Source organism: Xyrauchen texanus, chromosome 27 (assembly GCF_025860055.1).
Source record: "Xyrauchen texanus isolate HMW12.3.18 chromosome 27, RBS_HiC_50CHRs, whole genome shotgun sequence".
Lineage (NCBI taxonomy): Eukaryota > Metazoa > Chordata > Actinopteri > Cypriniformes > Catostomidae > Xyrauchen > Xyrauchen texanus.
Genome location: NC_068302.1, coordinates 20,869,036 through 20,890,908, shown reverse-complemented (window position 1 = coordinate 20,890,908; position 21,873 = coordinate 20,869,036). Strand labels below are relative to the sequence as shown.

At 36.6% G+C, this 21,873-nt stretch overlaps 1 protein-coding gene and 1 pseudogene across 1 annotated transcript; both read right to left on the bottom strand.

The window, feature by feature from the left end:
* Positions 1-13,675: 13,675 nt before the first annotated feature.
* mpeg1.1 (macrophage expressed 1, tandem duplicate 1) lies at positions 13,676-16,730 on the bottom strand. Its single transcript, XM_052094353.1, has 2 exons — positions 16,229-16,730; positions 13,676-15,762 (listed from the first exon to the last, which is right to left on the bottom strand). The coding sequence occupies exons 1-2, from the start codon at positions 16,676-16,678 to the stop codon at positions 14,044-14,046; spliced, it is 2,169 nt and encodes a 722-aa protein (XP_051950313.1). The 5' UTR covers positions 16,679-16,730; the 3' UTR covers positions 13,676-14,043.
* Positions 16,731-18,756: 2,026 nt separating this feature from the next.
* LOC127620662 (histone H1-like) lies at positions 18,757-19,495 on the bottom strand (annotated as a pseudogene).
* Between the last annotated feature and the right edge of the window lie 2,378 nt (positions 19,496-21,873).

The window sequence follows — 21,873 nt, the reverse complement described above, 5'->3', positions numbered from 1 at the left end:
GAGACAAAAGACATTTTTATATAGACCTCCTGCACCAAAGTGGCACCAGCATCAACACTTGTGATGACATGGGTACCATAATCAAGTATGAGTTTCTCTGACAGATAAGTTGCTTGATGAATTTGATTGTTTTGTGTGTTAGTGGTGGTGGCGTAGTGGGCTAAAGCACTAAAATGTTAAGCAGAAGGTTGTCGGTTCGATCCCCACAGCCACCACCAATGTGTCCTTGAGCAAGGCACTTAACTCCAGGTTGCTCCGGGGGGATTGTCCCTGTAATAAGGGCTTTGTAAGTCGCTTTGGATAAAAGCATCTGCCAAAATGCATAAATGTTTTCAACTGCGTCTGCAATTTCCTCTGCCTTGCGAGCAAAGCGGGAGTCCAGTGTGAAATCGGGATATGCCTTTACTGTGTACAGATGGTAAAGTACCTGAAAAAAGATCATGTGAGACACTGAACCAAGGATTGAAATAATCAGGATTGCAATGTACAATATTCTAACATTTAGCTAGCTAATTTCTCTCCCTAGATCTTGAGGGAGAGAAATTGAAGTGTAGGTCTCTGTGGAACAATAACAAGCGTTTCTCAATCTTGGGTGTTTTTAAACCGGAATGGGTGTTAGTCAACTATCCAATGAAAGTAGGGAATCTCAATGTAATAAACAGTGGGCATTTCCAATCCAAGATGGGTGTTCCTTAACTATCAAATAGGGAATAGTAGACAAATCAAAATGCCCATTCATATTTGAAATCGCCCAATGGCTGGGAAATGGCCATTTTTGTTTTGCAGAGACACAAGTCTCGAGAAATTGGTCTTATTAGGCTAACTGAACAGTTCAGTCTAAAATCTAAAGTTTTTTACTTTACATTTTATTTACTCGAACCCATGCTGTTACCGAATTCTCTTTCACTTGATGGATTTTCATACGTTGGTTTTCTGTTGAGAATTTTGCATTGACCATGGAAAAGAAGGAAGCATCAGCATTAATGGAGCTTGAAGTGGAGCTTTTCTGTTCCAACCATGACGTGATGATCTCAGAGTTTGTTTCTACTCCACTCACTTTCTGTGGAATGACAAAGATTTCATCTGGAATGAGATAAACGCCATCCTCTGTGGTCTGGCACTGGGAATAGCTCATGTTCATCACCCGTCCCATGTCTAAGTTGCACAGGTTATCTCAGCCTCCACCTGGTAGCACCTCCAGAGCTGTTAAACTTAAGTTTTTGCGACATTCACGAAGTCCATTACTGGGACGGATTAGTGGATGAAGACTGCAGACATTAATAAACCAGCAGAGTATCAGCAGACAGAATGTTCTTGGCTTCATGATGGCCAGCTGTGTGCTTCTCACTAATTTGCAGTAATGAGCTCTCCCTTTGCTTCAGCCACAGAAAGTATTACCTTCAGTAAATTAGATATGGAAACATTTACAATTTAACGAGTTCCTCAAAAACACCACTTCTCCAGCAGAAAATAAATAAAGTCCTGAGAACATTAACTAGTTCCTCTATATGATTTTGACTACATTGGAGATCCAGACAGAAAAAAAAAACTCTAACCTGTGTGTAAAGTTAATTGGGAGGACAACTTTGTGGACTTAATGACTTGATTTTAATCATACTTTTGATTTTCATTATGAGTTATGGTTTATTATAAATTTTTATATGCAGTTTCTCTCAAATGTTTTGATGACGTAGGAGTGTTTTTTATTTATATATATATATTTTTTTTTTTTTACAATTTGTTTAGAGGAACTGAGATTCTTGTTGCCTCTTGCTTTGAGTTCTCCTTTCAGGTTTGAAAGTTTTCTTAGAGACCAGAAATATTCAAATGCCACCTACACTGCAGCTAAATACAGTTGTCACTCCACTATTTTGGTTTAATCCTGATTGTACAAACACAGTTCTGTAATTTATGGGAGTGACAACCACATTTGACAACCAAATTAACTATTAAAAAATGTAGGTAGTGACAACTGCATTTTTATAAATTCCACATATGTGTACTGAACCGAACCGAACCTAACAACTACACTACAAGTTAGTATTAGTATCTAAGCATGCACGTCAATCCTGTGAAGCATTGAAAATGAAATAATCAAATTAAAAACAATGGAAATATATAAACAATTGATTTAAATGTATTGATTATGAGCATCAATAAATTTTAAATATATTGCAAAATATTCATACACAAATTTATGAGTAGTTTGAGTGTGTAAAGTTCACTTGATTGTGTCATTCACAGTTGTGGTGAGAGTAGGCTTGTTTGGCATGCTTTGTTGGCCGTGATTCTCTGATTGTTCGCAAAGTCTGGGAACAAGAAAATGCACTGGTTCTTCCTAGAAAGCCTTCCTTTACTCGCCTCACGTAACACAAGAACTTTATCAGATGTTCTCAGAAATTTGGTCAGAATTTTGAGCTCGCTCGATTTCCAGTTTATGGCCTGCTATGTCGAGCAGACTCGGAAAGAGCCACTCCAGATATTCCACCATATTCTCTCCTTCCAGTTTCTCAACATCCCCCACTCTTGTGACCACATTAGTAAATTTCGCCTCCATGGCAGAGATCGATCGACGTATCACAGCAAGATCCTCCAAGTCAGCAACGACCTTCGTCAGCATTGCCAACGTGTTCAAAATCTCTCATCATGTTTCCTGCAACTCTCCAACTAAATCGACTCCCTGGTCTGCTGCCTTCTCTGGGGTGTCAGTCTGAGCATGTAAGTGTCTTTTAATGTCTCCAGAGCCCGAGGATTTTTAATTCTTTGACATATTGTCCTCATAGAACTGTTATGGAACAGAGTGTATCGAATCTCACCAGTTTATGTCATAAAAAGATATTAAAACTAGCAAAGTGCGCAGAGCTCACCTTTCAAGAGGGACGTCCGATCCTCATGTGGCGTCACATGACTCCCCACATTTGTATTATAAAACAGTTGCGAAATATCACAGCTGAAGTATTACACCTTTGTATTGTTTGCATATAAGATAGATAGATAGACAGACAGACAGACAGATAAATTGTCAGAAAGTAAAAATCTGCACAGTAAAAAAAATTGTCATTTAAGATTCATTCCACATTTTTCAATAAAAGTGTAAAATTCCACTAAAACACATTTATTCACACCACATATTTTCCCTGTTACGTAACTAATTATATGTTACAGGAAAAAAACAGGAATTCTCCTTTAAATAAAGGTAAATATCATGTTTTTCACATGTAAAAAAGATTCCAGTGTAAAATGAAATATTTTTTAGAGCGAAAATACAGTATAATTTAACATTAATGAAAAATTTAAATAGAAGTGTTAATTCCCCCTAAAAATTTATGTATCCACACCAAATTTAAATTTAAATGTTCAGAAAAATAGCTTATTGGAACAACAACAACAAAAAAGATTTTACTTATAAAGTTTTTTTGAACTTTTCAAAATTTTACACTACATTTGCGACACATGATTTAGAGTTTATGCTGTACTCATAATATGACAAAACACAACAAATAATTCTGAGTGTCAAAATTAATCTGTAGTTTAGTAAAACATATTTTTACTGCTCCTTCAATTTACTTCGTTAAAATGAAAATGCAATTTCTCTCAGTTAAATACACTTAGATATCTCAAAAGTTTACTTCATATATTTGGGTTGGGAAAACATCAATATTTTTGTATTTTGTATTACTGAAACTGGGTGGGGGATATTTAATAGAACATTATGTAAAAATGCTACAGTAAAAAACTAAAACACATTAATTGGTTAAGAGGTAGTTACCTTAACATTTACAATAAAAAAGAATAATATTTAATAAGACATTACATATAATTTTACTGTAAAAAAATAAAATAATTTTTATGATTTTACCATTTAATTAATGGTAAAATGTATATTATGTCTAACAAGAGAATACATGTACTTTTACGGTAAACTATTGTTAAAATTAAGGTGAAAAACAAAATATATTTCAATATATTTTATGGGAATAGTTAATAGTTTCTTCTTATTTTTAATATAGTTTATGTACATTCAGGGGTTCTATGTTATATTTAATGTAGTTTAGTTAATGCATATTGCATTATTTTAGTGTCACATTTGCTACTGTTGGGGGTATAACAGTTATGACCCGGACCAGATATGGAGAAAGAAAACCAGGAGTCGAGAAATTCAATTAAAGAATCAAAATTTACTGAAGAATAGTTTGCAGTGAAATTGGTAGAGCCAGCGACAAAGTCTCACGAGGAGATCGAAAGCTAACTCGTAACTTACACAAAATCTTACATCAATTATACCATTTGCAAGGACGTACATTCCATTATTTTACTCCTGACTGGCTAAAAGAACATAAAGTCACAACATATAGATAGTTAAATGGCCTATCAACATTAATCAGCGCACTTGTCGTCCGCGCCCGAGATTTACGTCTGAAGTGACCTCGCAGATGGTCGTGGGGCGTCTTCGAGTCGGCCTGGTGTGCACCCCGGGTTCAAAACCTAGGTAGAAGGTCAAACGCACACACAAAACACTGACGAACGACAGTCCTTCTCTGGGCACAAGACAGCTAGAGCACACATTATCAGGCCATTTGAACCAAAACAGAGAGATAAAATATTCACTCCTCGGGCAGAGGAGAGGGTTGAAATAACATACATTTCTTTCCTAAAGAAATAATAAAAGAAAATCACACTTCTACTATTCAGGTATTATTACATAGGACTTTAAACCATATAATTAGTCATGGAAAGGTAACAATCAAACACAGAATACATCTGGAACACATGTTTAACGCATTCCCCCTGACCCCCTCCCCTGAGAGGCTGGAGAGCGTCACAAATAAGCTTATCCCCCAAAAGACCTTCAGCCGACGGCAGGACAGAGAGACGCTGGAATGTTCCTAAAAGAGACTAATTAACATTCAACACACATATGATTCAAAGTATATTTCAATTATGCATAAGAAAATAGAATTGATTGTGTGATCATGCATATAGTTAATTCATCACTTTATTAAAGAAGTTAAGCAACAGAATACAGATAGATATTGATATAAAAGGATGTGTATATATATATGTATTGATATATCTGAAGAGCCAAGGGATTTTGACCCTCACCCTTCACTACCCTATTGGTGTTTTGTGTTTGTGAGAAACACTTTGTTCTGTCTCTATACATGTGTGTTAATTATTGCTCCTGGAAGGAAGGCTTTATGAACTTTAAGTCATCATGTGACCTTCTGATGGTATTTCACAATACAGATAAAAAAAATAAAAAAAGGAAGATGAAGTGAAACAACTGATTTTTGTGGTTCCATAAAGCTAATATATTAAGTTTATGACATTGAATAATATAAACAGTGGTGAACTGTAATTTTACAGAATATATTTCTTCCCCCCAGTCTCGATGGGGAGAGTAAATGTTGAAATTAAGAGCTATTTTATGTGTTTTGTGCAAGAGATTTGTAAGTATTTAATGTTATGATGAGATTTAGCAAAGTTTTGAGTGTTACCACTGTGGTGAAGAGTTGAGCTTGAGCTCAAAAGCTCCTAAAATTTTAAGTATATAGATTTTAAATTAATACGTCTAGATGAGCCTAAATGCATAGTGTAGCAAACCTAGACTCTTAAGGTTAAAAAACTTAGATGTATTTGTTGGCGAGGCACAGTAATTACAGCAAAAACATTTTTATGAATGGTCTAACAATGTTATTTCTATTCATGCAGTCAACAAATATTAAATTAAAATATTTTTTTGAATGAACAGCCAAAACATGTAATTTCTTTTTATAGTTGACACATTCATCCATCCATCCAACTTCTATAACCTCTTGTCTAATGGAGGGTCACAGGTAGTGCTGGAACCTAAGACTGAAGGCAGGGAAACACCCTGGACAGGTGGCCAGTCCAACACAGGGCTAAAACACTTGAAACATGTTTTTTAAAATTACATTTTAAACATGTCATTCCAACTTACTGTAATGTTTAATGTGTTTGTTCTTGATCCATATCATGTTTTGTTCCTGTTTTCTAGTCATGTGAACAACCTGTTTCCCTCCATGTTCATGTGTCTTGTTTGCATTTGTTTATTGTTTCATTAGGTTGTTATCAGTTCTAGTTTGTCATTGGTTTAGTTTATTTGTCTTGTTATCACACTTTGCTAGTTTTTATGCTTTTTGTATAACTGCATAACTGTTCTAGGAAGACAACATGTCATTGAATTCAAAATCCTCATGCATTGGAGACATTAACAGACAATAACATGCTCAAGCTGACACCCCTCTTGAGGTCTCGAGCCAGGGAGTTGATTTGGCCGGAGAAGTGTCAATTATGGCCAAATTTCTGAGATCATCCAATAAAGGTGAGAAGTAAAGGAAGGCTTACTCGGAAGAACCACATGATTTTCTTGTTTCCAGACTTTGTGAATTCGACAAGAAAGAAACGTGATCGATTCAAGGAATGCAAGAAACTGTTACCTCGACTGAAGGTCGCTTTTGCACTGATGTTCCCAGCCAAATTGAGAAGGCTGTAAAATATTTACATGTCCCCAATGTAAACGTTGTCGCAGGGGCTCTCAAAGGCATACATGGACTGTTTGAGATTACAGCAGACGCGGCGTCAGCCGATTTTGCCGGGGCCTCAGCCCCGAATGTTTTGATTGTAGCCCCGAATGTATTTTGAAAAGTTTACAGACAAATATGAAACCGGACAATAGCCTATGTAAAACCCCGAAATCATAAGTTGCCTTATTTCATTGTGCTTTGGCTTTGCACATACTTCACACAGCCTGTAAAAATAGAGATAGGTCTTAAAAATAATCTAGCCTATAGAATAAGTTTCTTTGCTGTCGGTAGCCTAAGGGCTACTCCGTTTCTTCCTCTCTGTTGAATATGCAGCAGGTAGGGGAGGAGCTAGCACAGTCGTTGACATCCACTAACGTTGCTTAGTGGCGAGTTAACGGCAATTAGCAGGAAAGACAGCAAAAATTAAGCAAATGCGTCCGGCCGGGATTTCAAAATTTGCGAAAATGTCAGGGATTCGGCTGTAGTTGCATTATGATGTGTATCTGGTCTAATACTTTATTTTGAGTGTGTGATTATAAGAGGCTTGCAGCAACTATTGGCCAAATTCCTGACTGTCAATCTTTCCGAGAATGCATGAAGCGCTGTTGTGTTCGGCATTAAACAGTTGCTTGTCAGTAGCAGCAAATGACAGATGAGTGGAAACAATGCCCAAAGAAAAGTGCAAATTTACAGAAGAATTGCACAAAAATTCCCATGCTTTCATCCAGGTGGAGATCAGTGGGAAGCAGAATGTAAAGCTGCACTTACGTGTCAGTTGCTAATAAAGGTGCATGTGATTTAGAAGCACACATCAGCTCTGCGAAGCATAAAGGGTCAGCAAAAGGTGAAAGTTTATCAGGTAAATTAACAGACTTCTTTTTCTGACCAGGTAAAATTGTTATCACATTGCTTCATTTTCCATGGCCATTCAAAATAATAGTAATAGTAAATGAAGGTTCACTCATGGCATCAAATATTTTATTTTAGTACATGGACATTCAAAAGAATGTTGGAAATTGTTATTTATTTATATACATGTTATGTTGTGCTAATTGAGTGTCTTTTTCACTGTATTAAAGTTTGCATTCATTGTACCACTGTTTATCAGGTGTTGTTTTCTCTAAGGATAACCAATAAGCATTAACATAAAATGTATGTGTGACTTGTTTTGTGATATTAGTTTGTAGGAAATATACACTTTGATTTGATTAAATGGTTTTGTAGAGTGTAGCAAAGATGAGCAACAGACTGAGGAGCAGCAGCTGTGCCAGAATCAGGCATGGAAACTGGTAACAATTAATAAGTCAGTTTACTTTAGAGAAAGTTAAAAGTGAAACATTGTTTATCCCAATGATCCTAATGATCCTAATGAATGGATTTTGACAGATGAACATTGAGAATTATATACAGTTCGATGCCATAGTGTGTCAATGAACTTAGACTAAAGTCATTCATGTATTGCTTTAACTTAGGATCTTATACATCATTTTGACTATTTATGTCAAAAAATCTACATTTTCTTATATTAAGTATTTGTTTTACCTCACTTTACTTACTATAATATAACTCTTTTGTGATTACTTTATGTTAATGTACATGAAAATTCAAGAATCATGATAGATATTAGGGCAATCCCACTGATCTGCTCTTCCCAATACATTTTCTTCAATGGTATTGGTCTACAGTTTGAAATATGTAGCACTTGATGAATTAGTTGTTTGAAGCTGATTTGCAATAAGTTATGTGCTGTATCTGTTCTTTTGCATCACAGATGATTCGTAGAGGAGAGAGGATGAGATAGTCGAGGATAGTACTTGAGTGGAAGATTTAGGAACTGTAGAAACAGGCCCAGCCAGAGCAAAAATCAAAGAATATCCTCTCACCAGCTTTGAAGTGGTTGCTAGTGTGAAAATAAAATGGTCTGGGCTAAGCCCCAGATGTCCTTCAATGCTGGAAACGCCTCTGGATTAGAGGGGAGTTTAGACAGGGTTAATGACACGGTTTTCTTTTTTCTGTTTGTTTGGTTCAGTGTTTGATTGTTGCACTAATGTGGAATGTGGTCATAATAATTTTATTTTAGGTAGCTCAGCGAGTATTGACGCTGACTACCACCCCTGGAGTCGTGAGTTTGAATCCAGGGCATGCTGAGTGACTCCAGCCAGGTCTCCTTAGCAACCAAACTGGCCCGGTTACTAGGGAGGGCAAAGTCATATGGGGTAACCTCCTCGTGATCGCGATTAAGGGTTCTCGCTCTCAATGGGGTGCGTGGAAAGATGTGTGTGGATCGCGGAGAGTAGCATGAGCCTCCCTTGATGTGAGTCTCAGCGGTGTCATGCACAGAGAGCCATGTAATAAGATGTGTGGATTGACAGTCTTAGAAACGGAGACAACTGAGACTTGTCCTCCGCCACCTGGATTGAGGTGAGTAACTGCACCACCACGATGACCTACTAAGTAGTGGGAAATGGGCATTCCAAATTGGGAGAAAAGGGGATAACATTTATTTTTTTTTTAAAAGATACAAGAATTTTGGTTGAGTGTTCAGAGATTTATGTGTGACGTATTGGACACTCAATTTTAATTTTGCCCCAGACTCTGTATCTTAGGCGATGGGGCGGTCATTAATATTGGGGATAGTCATTTAAAAAGTTGGGTCCTTGCCAGAGTTATGATCGGCAGATGAATTATCCTCAGGGGATGGAAGTCGGCTGAGGCACCCTCGTTTCGGGAGTGGTGCGGGGAGATGGGCGGGTTGGCGGCATTCAAGGATTTGATTTTTATTGGGGTGAATATTTGGCTTTTTTGGAGGGTTCTTAGGGAGAGGCAGTGGAGAGGGATTTCTAGTTTAGATGTGTATGTGCCTTCTTGTTGTTTTTTGAAAGAATACTTTTTTATGTTGTTTTTATTTATTTTTTATGTTCTAATTGTTGGTGACCACTGTAGTGCGTGTCTGTTTTGGGTGGGGGTGGGGTTAATACATATAATTGTTTCTGTATTTTATGTTGTGTTTGTTTGTCTTATGAATGGAATCAATACAAATTGTTAATAACAAAAAAATTATCAGAATAAACAATTCTTCCGACAGGACAGAATTATCTGTTTTATAATAATTGCAAATAATAAACCATGAATGCTTATGCAAATTAAATTAAACATATAGGCCTCTAACTAGTGGTGGTGATTTTTATTAATTTCAGTGGCTACGTTTTTTTTTTCCATTCATCAAATGGTCCATTTAGATTAGTTCATTGACCATTTCAGCAAGTTATGCCTTTGCACCTGTAGATGGTGCCATATGACCATCTTTAAGTAATTGCATTGAACCAAAAGCAGTTATTCACCACCAGAACTCTAATTACCCTTGAATAAAATGTGTGTGTCTACAATTCCACTAACAGACTTCAGCACTGCAGAGTGTTTAAGCATAATAAGCGTTTCCCCACAAATGAAAGCATAGCTATCATACTGTGAACAGCTGAGCACAACTTTTTATCAAGCTATACAAAAAAAGACAACAATACTAAGCTACAAAATAATTATGATTTTCAATAACATCCGTATGTAATTGTAATGTGTGGTCATCACCCACTTTTATTCATAATTTATCTGGCCACATTTCTTGTTGCACGAGATTGATGAACTGAACGAACAACATGCAACTCCTATCGTTCAGTCTTATTTTCCTATGTTATGTCAAATGATGGGCTTAAAGGGATAGTTCACACAAAAAAATAAAACAATTCTCATCATTTACTCACCCTCATGCCGTCCCAGATGTGCATGACTTTCTTTCTTCTGCAGAACTCAAATTTAGATTTTTTTAGAAGAATATTTCAGCTCCATGTCCATACAATGCAATGCAAAAAGCACATAAAGGCTGCATAAAAGTAATCCATAAGACTCCAATGGTTAAATCTGTATCTTCAGAAGTGATATGATAGGTGTGAATAAGAAAGCGATCAATATTTAAGCCAATCTTTGCTAGAAATTCTTCTCCCTGCGCAGTAGGGGGCATATGTATAAAGAATGGGAATCACCAAAAACACAAGAAGAAGAACGTGAAAGTGAAAGTTAAATTGGAGACTGACTGAGCAGGGAGGAGAATTTATTGTAAAAATGTACTAAGATTTTGATCTGTTTCTCACTGACACCTATCAAATTGCTTCTGAAGACATGGAGTCATGTGGATTACTTTTATGCTGACCTATGTGATTCTTGGAGCTTTAGAATATTGGTACCTGTAACCCACACAAGAAGAGACAGTCACAATGTATGTCAAAACTGCGTTTATTTGCAGGCAAACAAAAGTACAGCACGGAAAATCCAGAGGGAGAATGGTCAGGGTAGCGTAGGGTCAAAAGCCGGGGAAACAAAGTCGAGTAAAGGGGCAAATCCGGGAGAGAGTGGTCAACGAGAGTGGGAAGGTCGAAGCCGGGAAACAGGATCAGAGTAGACGGGACTAGTGGGAGCAAAAGACAGGGGAACAAGGGGAGCTGGCAAGCTAAGAGGAGGACAAGAGGAGTTCAAAACTAGACGAGACTAGCGGGGGGCAAAGACACGGGAAACTAAATACAATAACCAACAGGAGTGAGACGAATGGGTTGTGAAATATATAGGGGCGAGTGCAGGTGTAAACAATGATAGGTGATGAGACGAGTGCAGGTGAAACTAATGTGCAGGAGTGCAGATGACGCGAGTGCAGGTGGTCATAATGTTCTGGGGGATAGGAAACGCGTGAGAAACTCAAGGAAGGGAGATAACCTATGAGCATGTGAGCGAGTAGGAGCAAAGTGGGCGTGAGGGCTCTAGCGAGCAAAAAGAGCGTGAAAAGCTCGAGGGGTGGAGCGAGCGCGAGCTTGAGGAGTGAGTGTGTGTGCGACGAAGCGGGGATGGGGCAGAGGAGCGGGGTTCGTGAAAGTACCATTTACTTGCATCTTGAAAATCTTCTAAAAATCTTAATTTGTGTTCTGCTGAAGAAAGAAAGTCATACACATCTGGGATGGCATAAGGGTAAGTAAAAGATAGGTGCATTTCCATATTTGGAGGAAGTATTTAACTTCGACAAAGATATAGAAAAAGTCTAAAATCCTAAATAAATGACACATTTCAACAAACATTTCATTTTGTAATTCATGTCATTTTAACTGTATTCTATTTAGTAATTTTTACACATTCATAAATTGGAGATTATGTTTAGTGAATAACCATAAACATGTATTGCATTTGCATTTCACCCCTTGTTGAACACAACTGACTCACATGCTGAACTGAACGAACAATGTGCCTCCTCTCATTCAGTCGTTCAACAGGTCTAGTTATTATGAACATTCCAGTGAAACACTCTGTCAAATATGAATCTTTGTAACAAAAGATGTTCCAGAAAGACAAAACTTACATTTTTCCTCTAGATTAAAGAAGAAAAAAGCATTATTAAATTGTTTGTTACAACGTGACCTTTCAGTTTATGGTTGCGTCTTATTATCAAAAGCAGAAGGCTTATCTTGGTTTGTTTATACCTTTTTATCATTATATGTTAAAGATTCTAACTGTAAAGATATTAATAACATGTTCTACTCTTTTATTTGGAAAAACAAATCCCAAAGACTTAAGGAAAGGGTACTCACTAATAAGAAAGCTGAAGCGGGTCTGACTGGAGATGCTGTTTTTTGATGATGTAAATAAAACGTTTAAGATCAAATGGCTTAAAAGATATCTGATCACCCCTAATTCCCTTTGGAACCGCATCCCACATAGCCTGTTTAATCAAATAGGTGGCTTAACATTTCTGTTAACATGTAACATATTTCAAATATCCCTCTAATATTATCAAAATTTCACCAGCAAGTTCTTCTTGCTTGGAAAATTTGCTACTCTCACTATTTCTCTCCTCACACCTCCTTCATTTGGAACAATTCTAATATAACTATTGCAATAAATCTTTATTTGTAAGAAATTGGTTTAACAGAGACATTAATCATATTATAAAAATGCTTGACAATAACTTGAACAATTCATGATTAATCACAGTTTCCCCGTACATTTTAAGGAGTTTAAATTATTAAACTTTATTAAAGTCATTAAAGCTATTCCTCTAACCCTTAATCAGCTTGTTAAAATTCATAATTGCTAAAGCTTTTCAACAGTGACAAAACCAAAATTAATATTAGACGGTGTTGAACTAACTGAGAAAAAAATGCAATAACAAACATATTTGTAATATTCTTCAAAAATACAATTTTGAAAATCATAAAATTGCTCCAAGAGTAAAATATTATTGGAGTTCAATAACTGATAATATTAGCTGGAAGGATGTTTGGTTAATCCCCTTTAAATATTGTATTAATAATAAAGTAAAAGAAGTATGCTTCCAAATTTGGCATACCCTGTTAAATCTTTAATCTCAAAATATACTGATTGATGATTTATGTTGCTTTTGCAAAAGTGAGAAAGAGTTGTTGACTCATTTGTTATTTGATTGTAAAGTTGTCAACAGATTTTGGGTTGAACTGGCAAAATGTATCTTTAAGTTAGTGAATATTGACTACAATTTTACATAAAGGATGTTATTTTGTTCTATGAAAACAAAAGTAACAAAGACTTAAAATACATTGTTAACCTTTTTATTTGAATGGAAAATGTTATAAGCAAAATATATTAATTCATCCCCTACGATTAAGATGTTTTCTTTTGAATTTGACTGCTATATGTCTTCACTAAGAATGTTAAAAACAAAAAGTCCAAAACCCTATGACATAATTTTCAATTCCCTTGTTACACTGTAATATCTATATACATATTAATGTGCTATGCTATGTTTGGTTCTATAAGCTAATAACAAATAAAATAATAAGTGTATGGAGGTGACTGAGAATGATTTATTCACTTTCAAGATTCGCTTAAAAAGATCAATTCTTTTACGAATGAAACATCACTACCTCTAACGAGAAACCCAGACTTTTGTATGTAAGGGATACTGTACAGTCAGCCGGTTGTTTTCACAATATATTATATATAAATATATCGTGTATCACCCTTAAGTGGCTTATTTTGCGTTAACAACCGGCTGACTGCACATTATCCTCATATTACACAGCTACTAACCAAATAAATGAATAAAGACACATGAGTTCTTTTACTGTTTATTTTGTGGGGAAAATAATTGTGGGACAGCTCATTATTCATCTTATTACCAGACTGCTTGCCAAATAAATAAATAAATGGGCATGAAACACTAATATGAGTTTAGATTATTTTACTTGTAGATATTGCAGAGCAATAAGAGAAGTAGGAAAGATGTGTGGTTTGATTGAAATTATTATTCAGATGCTTAGATTTTTGTAAAACAAATGTGATTATTTTCTTTAGTGAAAATTCAGTGGAAGAGGTCACTATACTGTAACTATTGTAATTGCTACTGCTGCTACTACTATTAATCATACTTATTGTACTATTAAAATGCATCTTAACTGCAAATCCCTGAATAGTAAAGAGATTATTATGCTAACAGAGGTTGAGAGGGGTTTTCATTTACATTCTCGTTCTGTTGTTCTCTCTGAATCTCTACAACACTTTCACTTTGGCCTTCATTCTGAAGCTCTTCATACCCCCTGTTTACCTTGATGCCAGAAAATCTCCTTCTTCTTTTCACTACCAACACTGTTCCAGCCACCACAAGTGCAATCAGAACAATTACACCAACAGCTACACCAGTCTTTTCTCCTCCGGACATCTGAGAAGATGTGCTGTCAAATGATATTGCCATTTGACTAATCTCACCAGGCTTTGCCAGTCGCCACATCTTAGTTTCTCCAACTCTCACCCAGGAGTGATCGCCTTCAGTCATTACAGCTACAGTATTTGTCGCAATCATGCTGACCAGTGCTGGTTTTGTGAATGGTGGTAGGTGGACAGGTGTTAACTGACCACCAGTGAACACACCTGACTGGACACAGTATAATACCTGGCAGCCATCACTAATGGCAGCAAGATGTTGGCTGAACTGAGGTGGACAGCGAGATTGGCCCTTTACAAGAGGGTTTCCAGACTGACAGCTAAAGAAACCCCCAAATGGCACAGAGAATCTTGTTCCTGACTCATAATCATTGCTCAGGCAAACCATCATGCCATTAGGCAAAAACATTTGGGCAAAGAAATTTGGAGGACAGCCATGAGATTTGGTCAGTGGGTTTTGAAAAGACGATCCAAATAAACCTCCAAAAAGATACCCAGAATATTCAGAGGATTTCTCTGTTGTGGAACACCAGTAAGTGTCCATTTTTGCACGACGGACACTGTAAGCATCACCACATGTTTGGTCACAACAAGTAGACAACCATAAGAAACCACATGAATGACAGTGTCTGTGGCACTCATAATGATTGTAACCTCTTTCTACTGTCTCAGAACGTAACAGAGTGGCAATGAATGGCTGACGGCATGAATAATCACCAGTGTCTGGATTTTTCTTTGCTAGCTCATCACAAATGGCATTTCCATCTAATGTCAATGCATCACATTTTTGGTAAATGCCACCAAAGCTAAGATTGGTGACTGGACCCTCACAGGATGCATCATCCACATTTGCCTGGAAATTAAAATTTTTGGAATCTGGATTTACACACCCTGGATAGGTATTTACTTTGTAGTAACGCTCTGCTGCCTGACGGACTGATAAACCCAATTTATGTACTGTTGGTACTGGTAGGTCTGGAAATGTTGATGGATTAAGAAAATAGTGCAGTGGCAGCCCAGAACGGTCAATAGCCACCAGATTATTGAGCGTGCTTGCTTGCCACTTCTGCAGTGTGATACCTGGGTAGAATAAAGCCCCTCCGTGGCTCAAAATCATGGAATATGTGATGTTACCCTGATAAGTGCTGGTTTCAGAGGAACCTTTGGATTCTTTGCCACCAATATCAAATTTAACTTTGTCAAAAAAGTTAGCACCTGCTGATGCAGATACAGAAGACATGTCTGACTGACTGTTAGAGACAAAAGACATTTTTATATAGTCCTCCTGCACCAAAGTGGCACCAGCATCAACACTTGTGATGACATGGGTACCATAATCAAGTATGAGTTTCTCTGACAGATAAGTTGCTTGACGAGTTTGATTATTCTCAATAGCATCTGCAATTTCCTCTGCCTGGCGAGCAAAGCGGGAGTCCAGTGTGAAATCGGGATACGCCTTTACTGTGTACAGATGGTTACGTACCTGAAAAAGATCATGTGAGACTTTGAGCCAAGAAGTGAGATAATCAGGATTACAACGTTCCTTCAATTGTATAAAAGTTAATCAATTAAAAAATAAGTTAGTGCTTTATTCATTTTTTATATAGATATTGAAAAGAGTGTTAAAATGCCTTCTGAATGTCAGATTAACAAAAGGTTGTAGGACAAATGTTTACATTTACATTTAATGCATTTGGCAGGTACTCTTATCCAAAGTGACTTAAAGTGCATTTAGGGTAAGAATTTTTTTATCAGTTTGTTCAACATTAACAGAAGTATTTTGTGATGGCCTACATTTTTTATTACTTAAATTATCCTTATCAGTTATCCTACTTAAAAATTACTTGAAAATCTATTGCATGTTCCTGCTATTTCTACACACAGTCCATACAATCTCATACAATCACTTTATTTCTCATATTGAAACAAGTTTTTTACTTTTTACTCACTTGAACCCGTGCTGTTACCGAATTCTCTTTCACTTGGTGAGTTTTCATACGTTGGTTTTCTGTTGAGAATTTTGCATTGACCATGGAATAGAAGGAAGCATCAGCATTAATGGAGCTTGAAGTGGAGCTTTTCTGTTCCAACCATGACGTGATGATCTCAGAGTTTGTTTCTACTCCACTCACTTTCTGTGGAATGACAAAGATTTCATCTGGAATGAGATAAACGCCATCCTCTGTGGTCTGGCACTGGGAATAGCTCATGTTCATCACCCGTCCCATGTCTAAGTTGCGCAGGTTATCCCAGCCTCCACCTGGTAGCACCTCCAGAGCTGTTAAACTTAAGTTTTTGCGACATTCACGAAGTCCATTACTGGGACGGATTAGTGGATGAAGACTGCAGACATTAATAAACCAGCAGAGTATCAGCAGACAGAATGTTCTTGGCTTCATGATGGCCAGCTGTGTGCTTCTCACTAAGTGTTCTCCTTTTGCTTGAGCACAGAATGTATGACCTTCAAAACATTATATCTGCCATTTAGTAAGTTCCTCAATGTAACCACTTTTCTGTTTCACATCCATCCATGAGTCATGAGACCATAAACTAGTTCCTCTTTATAGTGAGTATACATTGGACATACAGACAAACTCCAAACAATTTGAGTTTAAAAAGTTAATTGGAAGGGTTATTTTGAGGACTGGAAGAAAACAAATCTGATATTGATATTGATGATTGATATTTTGGATTGTGGACAGTTTTTTTTTTTATTATTATTATTTTTTAGGATCTTTTACATGTGGTTCCTCTATATTTTTGTGACAGGTAATTCTTTTCTCTACTTTTTTCTATGATGTAGGGTGAGTGTGTTTTTGTTTTTTTCATTCGTTTCTGATAAGAGGAAATGAGATTATTTGCTGCTTCTTGTTTTCTCATCAGACATTTTCAAATCCTCTTGGAGAAAGTCTTTGTCTCACTTGTTGGAACTCCCCAACAAGTGAGAAAGTGGATTGTATGTTACATTTTTAACCATAAGTGGATAAAGTATGAGCAGGTGTTGTATGCACCAGTGAGTTATTGAACTGCCAAAGAACCAAAACGTACACAAACTTTTTTATATATTTCCTGTCACCCTTATGAGGCCAAAAACACCCAGTGAAATGTTCATATACAGGGGAGGCATGGGATATTTTTATTTTACCTTTTACTCTGTGCAGCATAGGCACTTAGTTTTAAAACAGATATAGAACATGTCCACTCTTATTGCAGGAAAAATGCTTAATTTAACACCCCTGCTAGGCAACAAGCGAACCAGCTTAGGTTTTGTTTTGTTTTCAGATGGGGCACTTTGATATTTTGTGTCAACATGCCATAATAGCAGAGCTAGTTTTTTATTAAATGAGATAAGTTGTCACAGTTAACATGAAACTACCATTACACCAGTGCTGTAGGTTAGATTTATTGGTGACCAAAGAATAAACCGAGCAGGAAATTCAACAATATGTTGAAATCGGCTCTTTCTATATTATTAAACCATTAATGTCCATTGCTTATCCGGCGAAGTGGGTGCAGTGTTGTGAAGTACGCACAACAAAAACACGAGCTTTACACGTTACTCCACTAGGCGGTGTTATCTGCCCATATAAAAATTGGGTTTATTTGATTTCAGCGCATGTAAATCAAATGTTGCTAGCCTAAAACGTTTTCAGTCGTCTAAGTATCCTATCAGTTAGATTAGGCACTGTACGGACGTTTCAATAATTCAACACCAGTCCGTTGTTATTATTTTCCCTTTTATATTCAAAATCTCTCTCTCTACACCCCCGCCCCCCCCCCCCCTCTCTCTCTCTCTCTCTCTCTCTCTCTCTCTCTCTCTCTCTCGCTCTCAATTTCAATTTCAAATTAAAAGTACTTTATTGGCATGATTGTGTTTACATACAATATTGCCAAAGCATTAATACACAAAACAGATAATAATAAGATAGAATTAAAATAAGGTGCCAGGTAATTAATCAAATTAAATAAAAACTATAATAACAATATAGGCTACACTATACAATATAAAATAAAATATGCATTTAATAGGACATTATGAACATAAGAAAATAAAAGTACTGTGAATTAAGTACATTAAGAGAGTGATTGGTTTCTGAGGTTGTGCAGCTCAAAAATGAATTTAGCTGCACTGATGCATGATGGTCCTCCCCCAGTAACACCAGCATCTGATCGGTTTCTGCCAAACTGGAAAACTGTGGCATGAGGTTTGAGAGTTTGTGGAGGTATCTCTCTCTCACCTCTGTAAATTTCTCACAGTGAAGGAGAAAGTGTGTCTCTGTCTCGACCTTACCCGTGTCACAATGAGCACAGACTCGTTCTTCCTCTGTCTCTCTCTCTCTCTCTCTCTCTCTCTCTCTCTCTCTCTCTCTCTCTCTCTAGGCTATATATAAACACCCAGTGAAATGTTCATATACAGGGGAGGCATGGCATAGTTATTTTTATTTAATTTTTACAACTCATCAAAGTTGAGAATCCCTTAAAAAGAGTAGGAATAACAGACATAATCTAATTTGTTAGCCGTTTTTGCTTTGATTGTTTTGGCAGCTCTACGTTTGGCTCTCTTGGGTCTTTTGGTCTTCTTGTCTGCAGTTGTCTCGCTGGCTTTTTCAAAACTCTTTCGATTTTTCCTGCTCTTCTTTGTTGTTTTCTTCGTCCCTGCAGGTTTCTTAGTAGTCTTCCTCTTTGCCTTTTTTGCCTTTGGCTTCTTTGGTTTTGTAACCGCTATTGTGCTGCTGATCTTAAATAATCCAGACGCGCCAGTGCCTTTGGTCTGAGTCATGCCACCTTTGGCCAACAGCCGCTTCACTGCCAGTTTGATGCAAGAGTTGTTTTTTGCCACATAGCAGCAAGTGGTTTCTTTAAAGCAACCAGAGAAACATCAATGCGCTCCTTAAAGTCTGACTAATGGATCTGACTTGAGGATCAAATCAGAGACGGTGGGTCCTGACTTCTTGGCCTTGGACTTTCGCCTTGGCGTTTTAGTAGCAGAAGATGATACTGATGTGACGCCTGTGGACATGAATGAGAATTTAGTATTTGCTCTGGACGATCAGCTGAAAGAAGTTGTCTGATAGAGTACAGCGGGCTGACGCATGCAAAAATAGTCATTATGAGAACCGTGCAGACTCATGCAATCATGATTTCAGCGACGAGAATATTTGGTGTTTTTTAGCAAATGAAACAGTATGTTTTTTGAAAATCCTACGACAAGGATCACGGATAATAAAATGTAGAGAGTCCCACTTACAATATTCTTTTCTTATGCAAATATGCAGAATTGTTGTTCCATGCTGTTTTAATCTTGAGTAATTTATAATAACATTCTTTTAAAACTATTATTTACTTATTATCTGCCATTTCTCAATAGGACTGGATCATATGAAATATTATCAGGAATAAAAAAATTTAATAGCTCACAGAATATTTTGTCTTTAAACAAATAATGCCATTTTCAGTGTATTAAAACACATTTCCTTAATTCTCAGTTTTATTCAATTATATCCCCGCAAATAACAGTGACACATTGCAAATATTAATAAACTTGCAATTACTGTGATAATTTATTTGTAACATCCTTTTTTTTGTTCCTACTAGAACACTTTCAAATGTGTCAAAGTAGGAGTCGGAGATGGTGGGCTAGTCATCCATTACATCCACTCAATTATGTGGTTGACAAGTTAAAAAAAATTAATCGTCCTAAAAATCACATTTGTTTAAGTGGCCTCCAGACCACAAAAAAGCCCTATCTTTGGTGCCACGTCAGTTTGCTGAAGGATGATAAAACGACATGTTTTCCAAAGAGGTATTTTTTGCTGGCCATATTTTTAAAGGTTTAGGCTAAGCAGCCTATTCAAAATAACCAGAAAAAGGGTTAACCGTTTTCTGTAAACTTCAATCACATTTGGCCTTTTATAACTTCTCAAGTATTCAACAAAATAATCTCCATTGTGATTGGAGTCAATGTGGGTCCACTTTGAACATTTTTAAAAAATCTATTTGCCCCAAGAAAAACAGTGTGTTTTATGTGGGCAATAAGCCACTGCAACAGGGGGGCTTTTTACCTCAAATACTACCCTTTCACTTAAGGACAGTTATTTTAAAAACTTGATTTGAATCACCTTGAACAAAACTGAAAATTATAAATTAGTATTTTGTCTAAGAATCCGGGCCGCCATCAGGATTTATGGACAGGGGGACCACATTTTCCAAATGGGGGGTAACTGTGCGGAGTGCTTGTACGTGCCATCCTGAATACGAAAAACTTCGTCTAACTTTATACTTTATTCTAATAAAGAACGTCGTCTAACTTTTTTTTTTACTAAATAATTGCTAAAAAAATATATTATTATTTTTAAAGAATGTTGTTTCTAGAGTAGCAACAGTAATGTTTACAACAGCAAAGTCACTATATAAACTCAATATCTCACTGGAAACAAATCTAAAATGTCAATAAAATAATTGTATCCAATGTCTGTGAAGAAAGCAGGGATGGCTGTCATCAAGGGACTGTGTTTGATGTCAATCAAACTGCGCACACGTGGGTCAAGTGCAGGTGGACCTGTCACCGTCTTTGCTGCCTAATAGTGTAACGGTGATCACAACAATTACCAGGCCTACGGTTTCACTGTATTTAGGTGCATTGATAATATTAAAAGCAGTTCAATATTTGGTTATAAAATAGGCTATTTATGATAAACACACAGATAAATATTTCGGTTATAACCAATTCTTGAACTTTATTTTGGATTTCTTCAATTTGAATCCTTTATATTTTGATGTTGAACATCAGGATGTCAGATGATTATAACTAAAAATTTTGTTAGTGTTATTTTATGATTTTTTAAATTGAATTGTAATCATTTGTAATGATTATTACCCAGGTTAACACTATGCATTAAATATGCATTTGCATGCATTCAGTAATTGCATTTGTGATTTAGTTCAATTCTACAATACTGAAAATATATTATTAATGTGCAGTTTATTTATTGGCATTTTGTCCAATACTGACAATTTCTGCCACAGTTTCACGGTCAATGTCTTGCATGCATATTGTCAATGTCAATTTCCTGAACACCAAAAGCCATGCATTTTGTAAACCCTATTTTGTACAATGTTTTACAAATAAAACATATTATTAGTATTATCAAACACATTGGCCTGCTGTTGCGCTGCACTTAGGCAAAAGAGTTGGCACATCGTAAAGTTGAACGAGGTTTAAATCCGTTTGCTGCATTTGTGAATGTGACAGAAAGCATAAACATAACTTTAGCCTAACTAGTCATTACAAAATCATGCAAAACTACATTGAATCTTGTGTTTTTATGAAACGGGCTATAATGTATTATCCTGTGTAGCCTACTGTATTTCCACATACATTCATCTCCGCAAATTCCGTGGGATGGTGCTCACGGAGATTGTGTTTAAGGTTTGAAGTGTTTCCCGCCTGAGCCGATCATTTTTTAAGTAAACTTTACAGACTGGGTAACCATCAACATTGATGGTGCTTCGTGGGTCTTTTACAAGTAATTCCAGACAGCGGAAATAAAGGTTCAGGCTCGCCCGGACATGTCTGTAGATGTTGCGCTCGTGC

Excerpts from the sequence above, each read along its gene's own strand:
- mpeg1.1 (XM_052094353.1), bottom strand. The coding sequence starts at position 16,678 with ATGAAGCCAAGAACATTCTGTCTGCTGATACTCTGCTGGTTTATTAAT. Across the intron at positions 15,763-16,228 it reads CGGTAACAGCACGGGTTCAA|GTACGTAACCATCTGTACAC; the intron begins GTGAGTAAAAAG and ends GATCTTTTTCAG.